Consider the following 16,284-nt stretch of genomic DNA (forward strand, 5'->3'; position numbering starts at 1 on the left):
CATCGGCAGGCTGCTCTCTCTCTCTAATAAATGATTTTAAGGGAACAAAAAGCCCTCTGTATAAGCGATGATACAATTCAAAAATTGAGGGTAAATATGAAGTAGTTAAATTAACAAAATAAAGTAAATAAAACTTAGCTTTGATTGGAAAACGTGTAAATAAAAGCATCAGTCATGGATATTTCGGGGAAAGGCTTGGAATCGTCACTTAGTCCATTTTACTTGCGTTCACTGTACATTCACTTGTTCAATGATGGTAAGACATTCGTTTATTTTAACAATTACCTGTTTATGTGGACTTTTTGTTGACAAATCATGAATGAATTCGTAAGTTTTGTTGTTCCTAGTATCTATCTACGCAAGGAGAATGCTGGTTATACAAATTAGATGACTTCGGTACTGTAGATTAATATATTACTTGAACAATGTTTAATATCAATTGTTAAATACTTCAGAAAATTAGACGTTGGATCGGAAAAGCAGAAATATAACTCAAACAATTGCGATTTTAGAAAGATTCATGCAGAAATTTTTTTCTGAAACAGGTTTGTAATAGCATCTCTGAATAAGACTCTGTTGGTAACGCTTATCAATTAGAATAATCATCAATTAAAACAATCCAGCTCAGGATAAGACAGCAAATCCCATAATTTCATTAGTTTCAATATATCCTAAAGTTGGGAACCTCCAATAGGGATCTAATAACGGATGACCTACATACATATATCTCGAAATAGCCCATTAGCGCAAGTGGCTAACCACCCCTTCCACGCATATGAAACATCTAATTACCAACCATAATCTACGTTGTATCTAAATTCTGACTGAAATTACCTAGAGGTAATAATTCTCAAGTAGTCATTTTGATGGTTATGTTTGCCGTAAATATACAGTTGGTAGATAATACAACATTATTTAAAATACTCATCATCATTATCATAAGGTCGTCAGTCCTAAGACTGGCTGGACATGCACCTCCACTATTTCCTGTCCTGAGCTAATCTTCGCATTTCCCTAAAGCTATAACATCCCACATCCTTAACTATTTGCGAACAGTAATCTAATCTAGGTCTATCTCTACCCATCCTAACTCTCCTTTCTGCCTCTAATATGTCTCTGACTAGACCTTCATACATGAGAAGGTGTCCTACCAACCTATTTCGCCTATTTCTGACGTGACAACGTTTTATAATTCGATGCAGCCGGCTGTACGCACGAAAAAACATGACTCATGCGGCGTTACCTCGCTCTGAGGCGTTCCATTTAATGCTTGAAGTGCAAGCGAGAGCGCGGAACGAGCGACAAAGAGGCACAATCGGCCTCCGCGTTCGACAGCGTTCGACACCTGTCTCTCTCCTACTTGAGTGAGCGATGCGTCCGCGTGGACAGCCGCTATACAATAATACATTTCCATTTACCTCCTTCTCTATATCGATACAAAATACCTATCAAACAAATAAAATTAAAATTTTCTTTTGAAAAATGAAACCATTCCACCAGTATTTTCTTATGACGTTGTCACGTTCAACTATCGTCAGTAAACCGACTTTACAGACAATCGATTTTTTTCCTCCTCTGTTCTTCTATTCTTTCTAATACCTCCTTATTTCTAACCTTCTCTATCCAGGGTATCCTCATCATTCGCCGGTAACACCACATTGCGAACGCTTCTAGCCTTTTCTTTTCCGTCGCGCCCCCCGTCAAAGTTTCGCACCCCTACAGCGCCGCGCTCCGAACATACACTTTTAGCAATCTTTTTCGATTTTCTAGATTAACCGTTCGCGAGCATAGAAGTGACTTCTTTTTATTGAAGGCGACTTGACCCTGTGCTATCCTCTGCTTTATATACCTACTATTCCTTCCATCCTGACTTATCCGACATCCTAGATACCTAAAATCAGCCACTTCTTCTATTTAAAATCCTAAAGAAAAATAAATTTGTATTCATGGTCACTAATTTATCGAAACAATCAAACTTATATAATTCTTATCAATTTGGATAAAGTGTCTTTCATGATTCACATCTATAATGATTCAGCTGGATAAGTATTAGATACCTTGATAAGGCCCTTACCTAACACATGAAATACTTCAGTTAGCAGTAAATATCAGATGATAGTGACGCATGGCATACTGCCGTATCTCGATATTATGTAAACATGCGATTTGGCTAGTGATTTACTAGATCTACCTTTAACGTGGTGATGAGATCAAATAAGATATAGATTGCGACCCACGTCTGGTAGCTTCCATTTACTGACTGAGAAGTTAATCTGTTCTTAGAATCTATTTGTGTTGATTTCCTAGACTACGTTCTGTAAATTATACATCCTTTGAGATTCCTGTTTCATAAACGGCCACAAGTTAATTTCCTGCTATATCAGTCTCCACCAATTTTCCTCCTTCAAGTAGATAGCAGGAGCAAATCGAATAAATTTATATAAAAGGAATAACATTTTCCTGATATAATAAATGATGTAGGTACGTGAACGAACAAGTTTTATTTTTGTAACAGCAAAAGAAAAATTGTTTCGAGAGCAAGTTAACATTCTGTCAACATCCCGGAAATTTTACGGTTCAATACTGAAAGTCCTTCATTGGTTCGCGTGGCGATTGGCTTCCTTCGAACTGTTTTGTGTTCGAGACATGGATCCCAAGGAATGTTATTTGTTCTACTGAACCCGTCCCGTGTATTTATAAATGAGAAAATTCAATGTATATACACAATCTAGCGACGGGATGAGAATCGAACATAAAGATACTTTATTTCATTCAATCATCAAAGAGTGGTAAGAGTGACATCACACCTTTAAAAATTCATACAGCTACAGCTAATAAAAAAAACATCATCATCATAAGGTCGTCAGTCCTAAGACTGGTTGAACACGCACCTCCACTCCTTCCTGTCCTGCGCTAATCTTCGCATTTCCCCATAACCTAGAAAAACCCACATCCTTAACTATTTGCGAAAAGTAATCTAACCTAGGTCTACCTCCACCCCTCCTAACTCCCGTTTCTGCCTCTAATATGTCTCTGATTAGTCCTTTATGCCTAAAAAGGTGTCTTACCAACCTATCTCGACTATTTCTTATTGACTTCCATAAAGTCCTCTATTTTTCTATTCTTTCTAATACCTCTTCATTTTTAACCTTCTCTATCCACGGTATCCTCATCATTCGCCTGTAACACCACATTTCGAACGCTTCTAACCTTTTTTTTTTGTGCAGCGCCCTCCGTCCATGTTTCGCACTCGCAGTGCGCAGTGCTCCAAACATACACCCTTAACAATCTTTTTCGAATTTCTAAATTTACCCATCGCCAGCATAGAAGTGACTTCTTTTTATTGAAAGAGACTCAAAAATCCTATGTACGCACTCTTTCCTTTTTCTATTATGAAGAAATATAAGTAAATAAAAAAATATGTCCAATAAATGCTGCTAAAGGGTGGTACGCTTTGTTCAAAAGATATTGAGGGTTCGATTAGTTTAGGATCGTTTTCAGAGTAGGAGATGGATGTGGTTGTAAAAATATATTCCATAAGTTCACCAAATGGATACATTTTCGCTAGTACAAACGTCGAAAGAGAAGTAGGATTGAAAATATTGGTTAGATTTAACTCCCTGTATTGATCGTTCCGAAAGCTTCCGGATTTTAATGTTATTCTTAGGGCTTTCAGCAATTTTACATTTTATTAAAAATAGCAAACGTTGAAATTGCCCTGATATCGATTTTTATTAAAATGAAAGACGTAAAAGTGTCATGGACTTGTTCAGTATTACATTTTCTTCACCCTATATATGTAACATAATGTCCTCATTCAGGCGACGTAATGAAAAAAGTTTCACATTTGCTGGGAAACGAAAAGAAAATTGTTTCGAGAAGAAGTTAATATCCTTCAAGCATCTCCGCTATGTTATGGTTCAATATTCGACGTTCTTTATCAGTGGATGTGTTGAATTGTTCGTTTTGAACATTCCCGTCATCGTGTCAAGGGTCACAAGGGCCTTTGTTCCATAAACTTCATCTGAACAATTGACAAAAGCGAAACACGACGTGCCCTTGTGTTTCGTGTTTCTAAGTACAACAAATGTTTTGAAAGCCCTATTGTCACATTGCGAGAAATCGTCACAATCGCAGAAAAGCAACGCGAAACCTTTTGACATTATTGCAATCCCTCAACCGTATGTAACATATTGCTCAAACAGCAAAGAAAAATATGTTCTTGTAAAATTATTAAAAACTAGCTGCTCGCCCCGTCTTCGACCGGGGATTTTAAACTTATTTAAACAGAATAATTATCGCTGCTAAAATGAAATGACATATGATGACATTGAATGTTCATTATTATCTCCTTTATTTACTTTAGATCTTAGGCTAGGTTTTTTATAAAATGCATATAAAAAGTAAAATAAAAAATACAGTACAAAATATAAACACAGTATAAAAAACCTAACCTAGGGTGCCGCCAGCAACGGGGCAGGGCCCAAGCTACCGGCGGTTAGGGCCGCAGAGAGAGGAACCTCCTGACAATGCGCGCCGTGTCCAGGATTACCGCCTTCTGTATCTGGCCCTTGATCCAGCCATCCAGCGAGAGATTATTATTATTATTATTATTGTAGTGCTTTGTGGTATACGATGTTTTTTGTTTGATTACCTGGCGCATAGATAAACAAATCTGTTGGTTTTCCAACACGGGAACAGGCAACATACAATTGACCATGTGAGAAACATGGGTTTTCTAGATTAATACCACAAACACTTAATGATTGCCCCTGGGACTTGTTTATAGTCATAGCAAAAGCAAGCCGCACTGGAAACTGTAGTCGTTTAAACTCAAATGGCACATCAGTCGGAATCATTGGGATGCGCGGTATGAGAACATCTTCTCCTTTATACTTTCCTTTGAGTATAGTTGCTTCTATCACATTGTTTAGTAATTTTTTTATCGCTAACCGTGTACCGTTGCAAAGACGCGGTTGGTTGATATTTCGCAACATTATAACCACCGATCCAACCTTTAATTGAAGATTGTGAGGTGGCAATCCTGGCAAATCCAGCGAGTTTAAAAATTCCGGTGGATAGTTGACTACATCATCTTGATTAGTAATCATTTGTATGGGAAAAAGAAAAGGGCTATTTTTAGGGTTTTTCCAGCAATAATTCTAATTTTTCTCGCTGTAAAAACCATCCTTGAACTTCAACGAACATTTTAAAAAAAGATTTGGCCAAATTGGTCCAGGCGTTGTTGAGTTATGCGCTTACCAACACATTTTGCGATTCATTTTTATATTATAGATTGAAACAGATTTTATTGTTAATTCAACAAACATACCCTTCACCATGTTGTAGCATCGTCAGAAGTTACAAATTTTGTAAAATTATTTATCTGAAATTCAGACAATGTTTCTGAAGTGTAGAATTAATATTTGGCATTCTACCCTTTCAAATGGAATTTCAGTTTACCCTAGAAAAAGGGACTATACTCATTATATTTATCTTTCGTAAAATGCTTGCATAAACTACACCGAGAGCAAACATGAGCCCTTTGACCCATTCCATAAGATAACACGAAGTGCCAAGGGCGAAAAATTCCCCGCTGTAAGCAGCAAACGATACTGAGAATTGAACCACAAAATTACTGCCTTCGATGTTTGTAGAATATCAATTCCTGTACCTAAACGAAAAAAAGGTAGGCAATATTTCAGATACCTAAGAGCCTACAATTTTATAACCGAAATCGTGGCACGTATTTAAGGGAGGTAGGGGTAGTCGAAATTTAGTAAAACATTATTTACCGGCATATCAGAATGGAAAACCATCTTTGCATAATGATGATTATTTATTAATGATTATGATTCCAACGTCATTTTTCACCAGAAAAAATTGTGGAATCAACTAATTTACGCTCCTACCTTCAATATCAGTGATTCTGTCCAGACACAAATTCATATCGATGGATAACTAACATCTTACCACCTCTTGACTTTTAGAACGTCTTTCTAGGTCATTCTCCCAACCAAGCCATTATTTTTTAATATTCTTGTGACATCTATTAATAAAAACAAAACTTGCAAGTACACACAGTTATACAGAAAACTATTTTGTAATAATTCAACCATCTTCATTCAAGATACAAGAGCTTCTGAACAAAAGGGGTGTTGTTTAATCCCTTCAGCTGAAGAATGACCCAGAGAGACTTTCCAAAGACCACAGAGTGGTTAAGTCATCATCATAAACTGCTATCTCGGTGAGATCACTACTTTCAATATCCAGGATGTTGCTTAGTGGGAATTTTAATTTAAATGTCATCGTAGGGTAGTATATAGACAGGATATGGTAACTAAATGCCCGCCAACGGAATCATTAGGGTGAATTAGCTTTTAGGTGGTGTGAAATGTTAGGTACCATTAGCCTAATTTGAGTTATGATGGAGAAACAGGGTTCTCTCAGTATTATGCATCATGGATTTAGGTTAAGTTATGATGGAAGAAGGGTTTCCTGATTGGCACATCTAAAGTACTATGCATCAGGGTTGGTTCGGTGGGCTCACGTAAGGTTATGGTATAGAGGATCGCCACGATTATGATATTATGATTATGCATCATCAACAACGCCACCCATCCATCCAAATTTGGATGGATTCAACTAATCGTTGGATATAGAATATAAGTTGTATATATTTAGTTCCTGTTTGTTACTCGTTTTGCTGCTTGCTGTTTATATTCATTATTATGTTTATTATATATGTATTCAACTTCCCGAAGCCTTTTATTCAACAACCCCTAGACAAGTGAAAAAGCCTACATTAGAAGCATTGTTTGTTGATTTTGAACCATGCCAGAATATAGAGGAGGCCGGAGTCATCTGTGAGAGTGATGTGATTTTATCAGAAGCAAAAGCAAAGAAATCTAAACGCAATGATGAAGAGCCATACATCCAGGCACATCCCTTGGTTCAGGTACCTGAAGAACCAAATTCTCAACAAAATAATACGGATTATGGAAAAAAGCATGCTGATGAAGTTCCAATGGAACGCAATGGAATTTCCATTGCTCAACGCAATAGAATTTCCATTGAGTTCAGCAATGGAATTTCCATTGCGTTCAGCAAGGGTAACGCCATTGCGTTCAGCAGTGGAAATCCCATTGAGTTCGGGAATGGGAATCCCATCGGCAATTCTCCATTTATTACCATTAATTATTATCAGTGGTAATTAAATGGCATTTTTTTAACAGAAATTGAATGGAAATTTTTCCTACGGGATAGTAACATATCATATCATTGGGGTGGATGCAGATTCGATTCCAGGTTTTCCCTAGTCTAAGTTTTTCTTCGATCGTTTAATTTTACTTAATCCACGCATTCGTATTACAAAATAAGACACTCTGTACATATCCATAACGCTTCTTCTTCACCATCGCTTTACAATTTGCTTACGTATACATACGTACTCTATGACTGTCTTTATTAACTCCACAGAAATAGCTTCCATTCATAACAAAATCCATTACTGTATGTGTTGTACCTTCACAATATCATCATCTTGTAGTGCGTTTAAATAAGCCTTTCATTATACGCTTAAATTGAATCCGACAAGTTGTATGAGTCCCATCTTGGTTGCAATGTGCAATATCTCACTCCGGATGAGTCGCTTGTAGACCGAACTACGTTCTGTTTGTAATATGATTTCTCGGAAAGCTTTCATACGAATTCGTTTTCACCAATTGGAAATACGAACACGTTTCTACCAACACGGTTATGAACCGTGATATGTTTTCTCGTAGCTTTAAACGGAAATGAGGCGACTTTACGTGCTGTTAATATCATTTAAAAATCGCGACATGCATCGGAATTGATCTGATTTCGAATTATTTTCACATATTTGAAGCTCCCTCAACAAATATTCTCACTCATCAGTCTACTATAAACCAGTTTTCTATTGTGTGGGGTGAACAATGTTAGAATATTAAAGATCCTTTACCTAAAGGATTTGAGTATTAGATACGTAATCTCCTAAATAAATAATAATTTCTTTATGTACTCTTAATACTGAAAAAAAAGTAAGGAAACATATTTTCAATCGAAACATTAAGCTGTACTGTAGGAGATCAGCTTTCAACCTTGTCAAACACTATGGAGTATCAATTCAATTCCAGGTCTGCCTGTTCCGTTTCTGTGGCTTCCATGGAATATGTAGGCAAAAGTCGAAGAAGCAGACAGTCTTTTACTATTTTACATCTTTCCCATCAGGTTTTCTTCGCTCCAATCACCTTCATCTACCCGTTCCTGCGTTTTCCATTCTATCCCACCAACAACACATTGCACCGAAGTGCATGGTCGTGGAACAGCCTGCCCATCGTTATTGGCTTTGAGGATGAACTTTAAATGTTGACATGTTGATGATACCGCTTGGTTCTCCGGACTTGTATCCGAGACTAACGAGCAGGGACAGACCAATTCATCCCGTTATAAGTAATCGCCAGAGGTGTCGGGCAGACCACACGTCGTTTACCCCTAAAACTAAGGGTATGCGCAACCAATCCCAAATATGTGTGGTACAGGATCCACGAAAGTGACCTCGTCCGATACTCATACTCGGGGCAGCCTGACTGACATGAGTGCTAGGGGAAGGGGGCCCCGCCGGCGATCTGACTATCCGGCGCCCCTCATTCTAATTCAGGAGACTCTCGCCAAGAATTCATGCATTGGTCTTTTAAGATAGGGGCCCAACCGTTGTTGTGGGAGGTTGGTACGGCTATCCTAACCGACGTGGGCTTTTGAGTGTGCAATAACGTTTAGGACCTCCACTCCATTGGTGTAGTATCTGATCTCTACCAATCAGAGGTCGGAACTGCACCGATTCCCACTGTTTGGGATTTCAGGCAAAATGGGGGATCGTGGATGATATCTATATTTTTTAGTATCCGATGGTAGGATGGTCCAGGTCTTGGGTAACCAGTGCTCAAGACATTTTGCTGTAAGGGGACTTAAGCCCCGGTTCCGATCCAGAGGTCAGGTGCGACTTAGGATGCCTGAGCCTTAGCCCACAGTTGCAGTTAGCAATGGGAATAGACAGCAATTACTGGATTTGTTTACTAATGCTTTTGATAACAGTTGGGATTTTTCTCAATGGAGTGGTTCGAAGATACTTGGTATAAGACATAATTGATAATAGATGAATATGTTTCTGTGACACAAGATGCAGCTCCGCATCCAGTGTATTTTTCCTAAGAGTTGATAAAGATCTAGGGTAACGATTTTCAGTCGTCTTGGCCATCTCCGTGACATCAAAAATGACAGAAGCTTTGCTCTTTCTATGGAATTTTCGCTTCATTAAATTACAGCATCAAAGTAGATGTCTGTCCAAATCGCTCTCGAAAGCAGAATTTCTATTTAACGTTGAAACGAGAGAGTTGTTTTTGCCTTTTGTCTGCCGCTGTCATTCCCGTATTTCCTAAATGAAGTTTTAATTACCTTTTACGAAATGAAGTCAACAAGCTGAGCCTAACTTTACAATCCCCCCTGGAGAGTCTCAAATTAAAAACCCTATTATATTATAAAACGTGCAGGCAAATGACTGCTGCGGTGTTTGAGAGTATTGATTGATAAATGAAGCACTTCTAATTCTTACACCTTAAAATATTTCGAGTGAAAAAGGGGAAATTGTTAAATAATTAACCCGTTGAACATTTATAATTTGAAGAGATATAGAAAATGTTAACTTCATTACTAAAGTTGTGTATTCAAACTCTCTTTAAAGACACTACAAACTCAACGATCAGCTAATAATTTGATCGGATTAATTGATTTCAAAACTTTAGTAACTGATTAAATAGTCGACCGATTAACAACTTTCACACTTTCACTTTCCAAATGTACTGAACTTATACTTTTATTGGTGCAATGAAAGTGAAATTTTAGCAGGGGAGGAATGTTGTACGATCAGCTGAGATAAATGCTGCCCCATTTTATATGAGTTTTGTGTAGGTGTCTTTTAATAAAAGGAAATAAACAGAAAATACCACTGTACATTTGTCGGTTTAGCACCTAAAAGTTATTAATCATATGTAGGTTCAGTCATTTATTCCGTTAGGTTTTACAATTCCGTCAACCGTAAAAAAATCATTAATAAACCTCTAAAAACAACGAGTTGAATAGATGGTTCCATCTACGGACATTATGCTAATACCATTAGTAATATCCGTTATCATGGGGTGCGTATATCGACAACGTTCAAAAACTCAAAACGTAAATCAAAATTTGAAATGGATTATATGCAATGCTTTATGCCTATGAAATATATTTCCGAAAGAGTTCACTACTTTGTCTTTCCATTGATGGAACTGAGCCAAAAATTCTCTTCAAAGATTGGTCATTTTATCACATTCCGACAAACATAATTAGAATTGATTAAATGTGTGTTAACCCTCGTAGGTGCTTTTGAAAATAAAACAATAGAAATGCTTCTTAAACGCCACTGAAAGTTATATGCCAAGATTTCCGAGCAACTAGCAAGCAGAATAATCAAACAAGGTAATTCATTCATTTTGAAGATCTTTAACAGGACTGAACTACCCTAAAAGTAAAGGATATGTTCCTTTCCAGCAATAAAATATAAATCAATGAGAGACAATTATAATAGAAGACATTACGCGTTTGTTACTCCTAGTAATTGACAAAATACTCTGTCCCAAGTTAATGTTTTGTACCAGCGCATCAAAGTCACATTAAACAAAATACGCGCCCCATTACTTACTATGAGTGACAGACGCGTGGAACCGGAATAACTATTCAGCATGCCAGTATACAAGATTTTCTGCAATTTAAAATTCTGCACCGATTGAAGCAACGTTAGTGTTCTAAAAGTGTCAATTGGCAGCCATGATTTACAACTAATGAAGATTTCACGTGCGTTACCTGTCATGGTTAGGCTTATCCACACGTAAAACTAAGACAGCCGTATACCAGGATGGAATGAAGAACTTGGGGTCTCCCTTCTGACAGACAAATTGGTCTGAGGAAGTCATCGTGGTGCCTGAAGGTTAACGAGGCGAATAACTTCCAGGCTTGGGCATATCCGACATTTGTGCATTCAACTCGAGTATTAACTAAAGACCAGGTTCCCCACTGCACTGCTCCCTAACCCAGCATACGGGCTATAAAACAAACACCGTCATTCTCGGCACCAAATGGCGAGAGAGGGGGCGAAGTCAGACTCCTGAGTTCCGATATAGGCGTTCCGGTGGTCATCGCCTACTCCAAACCACCCCTAGCGCGACATCCGTTTTGCCGTCTACGCTACACCCTTCAGCCTCCTAGCTCGTCCAAACTAGGATGTTTTTCGCCTCTACTCTGTTTTCGTTTGCAGCCCCCTTAATGGACCAGACCATACAATCCACGTATAGCTAGTCAGTCCTACACGTCGTAATCCCCCTAATGGGGCAGGCTACCCTTAATTCTGTGACGCCATCCGATACACACCACTATGCCAGAAAACTTACATTGCCTTGAGCATTGACGTGGAGGCGACCACTCGGAGGACCTCCATGTGAAGGTGTCGGTAACCGCACCTGGAGAACCTTCCTTTCGACGGCAAATATATAATCACACCGGACAGGTGGTTCCGGTCCTTCACCCTTGTCCGTAGGCTACTTTCCACCTGCATTCTGCATCCTGGTGTAACACCCGTCATTACGTACAGAGCCCCCTTCCCCGCCACCACGACATGGTAAGGATTCTGGGAGGGGGATACAGACTTACGGAACATAATGGATCTTGAATTCTTCTTTCTTTGGATCTATAGTTCATCTACGACATCGAATAATTTTGTGTAAGGATTTTTGCCGATGCCGAGCGTTCTCTCAATTTCGCTCAACTACACCATTCATCACCATACAACTTGACGCATACTTCTTTATCAAAAATTAATTTCAAATTCATGCTGGTGAATTAAGCGTATTATCACATTCTGGTCCAAAACTCGAGCAGAATTCTAACCTCATTTCCCAGCTTGCCGATCGAACACTTCCACGAATTACTGTAATCATTTCAGTTGTCAGATCTGATTTAAACTTCGCAAGAATTGTTAGTCATAAACAGAAAAAAGTACAATAACTCTACCTCGAATCGTAACTGTTTCCCATTTGTCTATTTGCCACCATTCGTTTCGAGTAGCTCTCCAAGAAAATGTTCAATAACTTTTGCTTGTTTTCCATTTCGGAGTTCTTACTTTTCATAAGTTTGTTCTAGTTACGGTTGCCGTCCCCTTTCTCTGGCAACGATCCAGTTCGTTATTCACTTTAATTTCATCGAGTTCGCGAAAGGGAACGCTTTACATTATAGTTCCTTCTATATACACATAATATGGATATATTTATGTAATAAGTACATTTATAGCGTGTATTTGCCAACGTAGGTACATGTAGGTAATTGCGCCAAGTAATAAGTAGGCAGACTACTAAGTTCTACTCTACCTTGAAAACCTGCATCTAAGGAACAACTCGAATGAAACTAAATGTTAACTCGGAGTTTCCAATTTATGAAAAGACTGCAGACGACGATGTACCTACAGATCGCATCTTTGAATATGAAAAGCAAGATCTTGCTTGGAATTGCTCATCCGTGTCGTAAATGCAGGATAATACTCCTGAAAACCAATTTGCCAAAATTAAACACGTTTGAAGAAGTTGAAGACTTTGCTCCAGTGGTTTGCAGATGCACAGTTATTAAATTTCCAAGTGACATGTAAGTGTTAATTTATTAGGTCCAAGGAATACAGACAAATAATATTATTAGTCTAGTAATTCATGTAGAAAAAATTTTGTGAGTTCGGTTATACACAAACTGTCAATAATGGATTTACATATTATAGTTAATTGCATAATTAAAGGAAATTTAGAGGTTCACTCTTATTTATTTATTAACATCATGGGATGGTTTTTCTGACAACGAGTTTTGTCGGAGTTAGATGCCGTGAAAGACAGAACGAAACCGAATTAATTAGAGGAAGTTTATGAACGGAAGAACATAATACGGCTTTGTTCTCATAATGCAATAATACGCTCTGTACCAACAACCCAGCTATGACGTGTCTATGATACCAAATGATTATATACGGGCTTTGTAATAGGGGTCGCTCAAGTCAACTGTACTTCATGAGTTCGGCTTAATTTTAGCAGTCTATGACAAATGACGCCTAATTGCCCCAATTTTCAAACTGGTCGTGATGGGTTGTGTTAGGAGCAAGAACACTAAATATAGATAGCGAATGGGTTGAAGGATAGAAAGTACAATCGTCCGTTGCGCGATGGGCGGCTGCACATCTACCATTCGTTAAACACAAAACCTAAACCAAAACTTCTTTCCTGCGTACAAATCGGATGCGCAATAGACCCTTGAGCACAACTTGGTGCCGTTCTTACGGTTCGCACCATAGATTATACAGGTCAAGTAGTTAGTAATCCTATCTCTAGTCTTTTTTTATAAACGTGCAACAGGTAAATGCTTGCACTACCTTAATGGAATGCGGTACGGTTTAGAGATTTAGACCATTGCTTATCGTTAGAATTCGGGAAGGTACCAGTTCAAAATTTTTGTAGCAAATGCTAGGGTAGTAATGCTATTTCACGTCTATCCGTCACGTCTTTCTTATCCAAACCATCTCCAACTTATTCTCACGATTACTAAAAAGAAGAGGGTCTTCCGCTCTACCCTCCGTGGTAGTCTAGACTGCCCACGCCCCCGCATTAGTACCTAGTAGGAATGGAACATCCAAAGGCTTTCTTTTAATGGAATGTATTGGTTTTAATGTATATTATTACCGAGCAGCATGACCTAGAGGTTTAGAATTCTGGGTTCATCTGCCATGGTTCAAGTTTCCTTGGATCACTTAGGCAAATGCTGGGGCAGTAATATTCCACAGATAAATCTTTCATTCTCCTCTGTTTTCATTTCTTCAGTTTCATCTTTCCAACCCAAACCACCACCCACCCATTTCAACGATTCCTGAAAGGAGGCTGAAGAGGGTCTTCCACCCTACCTTCCGGCGTAGTCCGGAGGGACTCCCCGCCCATCAGCATTAGTAGTTGATGGAAATGAAATGTTTTTTTAATGTATATTAAACATGCTTTTAATAAATACCAGACATACTATTAAAACTGAAAAGACTTAAATGTGTTGAAGACAACTTTAGGTTGAGATTTATAAATGAACTATTTGTCATAGTGGTAAATTCTTCTCTGAACCTTTTAAATCTAATGTCTTCTTTTTCTTATTGCAGGTGGAAAAGTGCCTCAAGACAGGACTATAGTGAGGAAAGTGCTTAGAACTCTTTCACTTTCGTTATTTGTGTGCATGTGTATCATATCGAGTGTTGGAATTATCATCGCCATTGCATTAATTGTTTTCAACACCTGGAATAGCCATCGCAGGTAAGTTACTGTGTTTAGGCCTTAGGGTTTGGCCTACATAACTTTTAAGAGAGTAGGATTGACTTTTATTTCTTTTTTTATGTTATTTGTTTACCCATCATACGATACTTATTTGTAATAAAAAACAAATTGAATTTCTTGTTTTTCGTTCCATTGTAATCAAATTTTCTTTGCGAAGGAGACTTGTAACATACTCCAATTTCATTTCATGTCTTTAATGTCAATAATATGAAAAATGCTATGAAGTGGTAGTAATTAATAATACTTATGATTACGTTAACTGATGCTAACGTTTCGCCCTTGCTAAAGACTTCCTTAGCATCACTCACGATGATATTTATATTAAGATCAGTGAGCAATTTAAAAATAAGTGAAAAATGTTAAAAATATATCTAAAACAACACGTTATTATTGTGTTCCAGGGTTATTCAATCATCACATCCTATTTGCAATACGATAATGTTACTTGGAGTGATAGTGTGTCTGATTAGCGTGTATCTTCTTGGACTTGACGGCAGGTTCGTTTCACCAGAGTCCTATCCGAAAATATGTCAAGCGAGAGCATGGCTCCTTACCATAGGATTCACTTTAGGTTATGGTGCCATGTTCAGTAAAGTATGGCGCGTTCATAGACTGACAACTAAAGTAAAAAGTGATCCTAAAGTGAGAATGGTAAGTGGGCAAGCATATTAATTTCTTTCGAACGCATCTATTTAACTTATGTACATATTTATTTAGAGGTTACGTATGCGCGCGCAATTTCCTCGGCCCGTTAAAACTATGCTGTCAATTCGCCAAAAGAAGCATAAGTTCAAAACATAAATGTATTTTGTAGATACTAAAGGTACCTATGTGAACAATAGCAGAAACACAGAAAAGAGGCTTTCCTGAAAAAATGGTTCCTACACAAATTAATTAATTGGGTTTCCTTCAGAGTCAACCAACCGACGGGGAAAGGAATCCTCAAAATCAAATTTCATTAAAAGGTTTTTAGTAGAAACAGAAAAGGAGCACGCATATCGACTTTAGAAAAAGGAAATAATGAACACTCCGCGCCATCTAATGTTGACAGTACTTACAAAAGGCCGGAAATAACTATCTTTTACTCAAGTTATGCGCCATAATGTACCTACATCTTGGAAAATTAAATAAATTTATTATTTTGTAGAGATTTATCTTTCTGTTTTTATTTTTGTTACCACTTTTCACGGCGTGCTATGTATAGTCACTGTTGCCAACCTACTACAGGAAAAAGTCCCACACATATAACTTATTACTATTATTATTTTTTAATTTGTTAATTTAATCGTTTATTCGAAGAAAAAAATATACAATATTTCTGTAAACATGGACAACTTTTCGTGTCGATAGCATAATACCGATAATTTTATTGTATGTAACTATCTTGTTTCCCAAAAATGCAGACAAAACCAGACCTTAGGGGTTTAGATGTTCGGATTTCGGAACAATACCTACACCAACTCAAACATTTATTTTTATTAGTTTTAACATCTGTTTCTACTCTGTTGACTGGTCACTCTCAAGAAGACCATACAATGATACGAAAACAATATACAATTCAAAAGAGTTCAAGACAATTTATTGTAGGGTCTTGAGCAGGTACGTGCAGGCTTCACCAGTAGGCTTGAACGCACATCGCCGTCTATATCAACCGTTTCATCGTACAGCATTATACGATTATAGCTGACAAAATTTTACGTTTACAATTAGAAAAATGAGCGCCTTCATAATATAATATCAGGTCAACAAAATCAAACAAAACCAACCAGAAAATGGCAAATTACAAAAAATCCCGCAAAAATAAGGAAAAATCCCTTTAATAGAAAGTTGTTTA

The 16,284-nt window shown here is 37.7% G+C and overlaps 1 protein-coding gene across 3 annotated transcripts in view; it reads left to right on the plus strand.

Annotated features, from left to right (window-relative positions):
• LOC108740568 (gamma-aminobutyric acid type B receptor subunit 1) overlaps positions 1-16,284 on the plus strand; it is a 172,165-nt gene that overhangs the window by 125,061 nt on the left and 30,820 nt on the right. For all 3 annotated transcript variants that reach the window (XM_025980234.1, XM_025980233.1, XM_025980232.1), the window contains exons 12-13: positions 14,279-14,429; positions 14,852-15,101. In XM_025980234.1, coding sequence (XP_025836019.1) covers positions 14,279-14,429; positions 14,852-15,101 — 401 coding nt within the window. The remainder of the gene's footprint in view (positions 1-14,278; positions 14,430-14,851; positions 15,102-16,284) is intronic.

The sequence above is a fragment of the Agrilus planipennis genome, unplaced genomic scaffold (assembly GCF_000699045.2).
Source record: "Agrilus planipennis isolate EAB-ADULT unplaced genomic scaffold, Apla_2.0 scaffold180, whole genome shotgun sequence".
NCBI lineage: Eukaryota > Metazoa > Arthropoda > Insecta > Coleoptera > Buprestidae > Agrilus > Agrilus planipennis.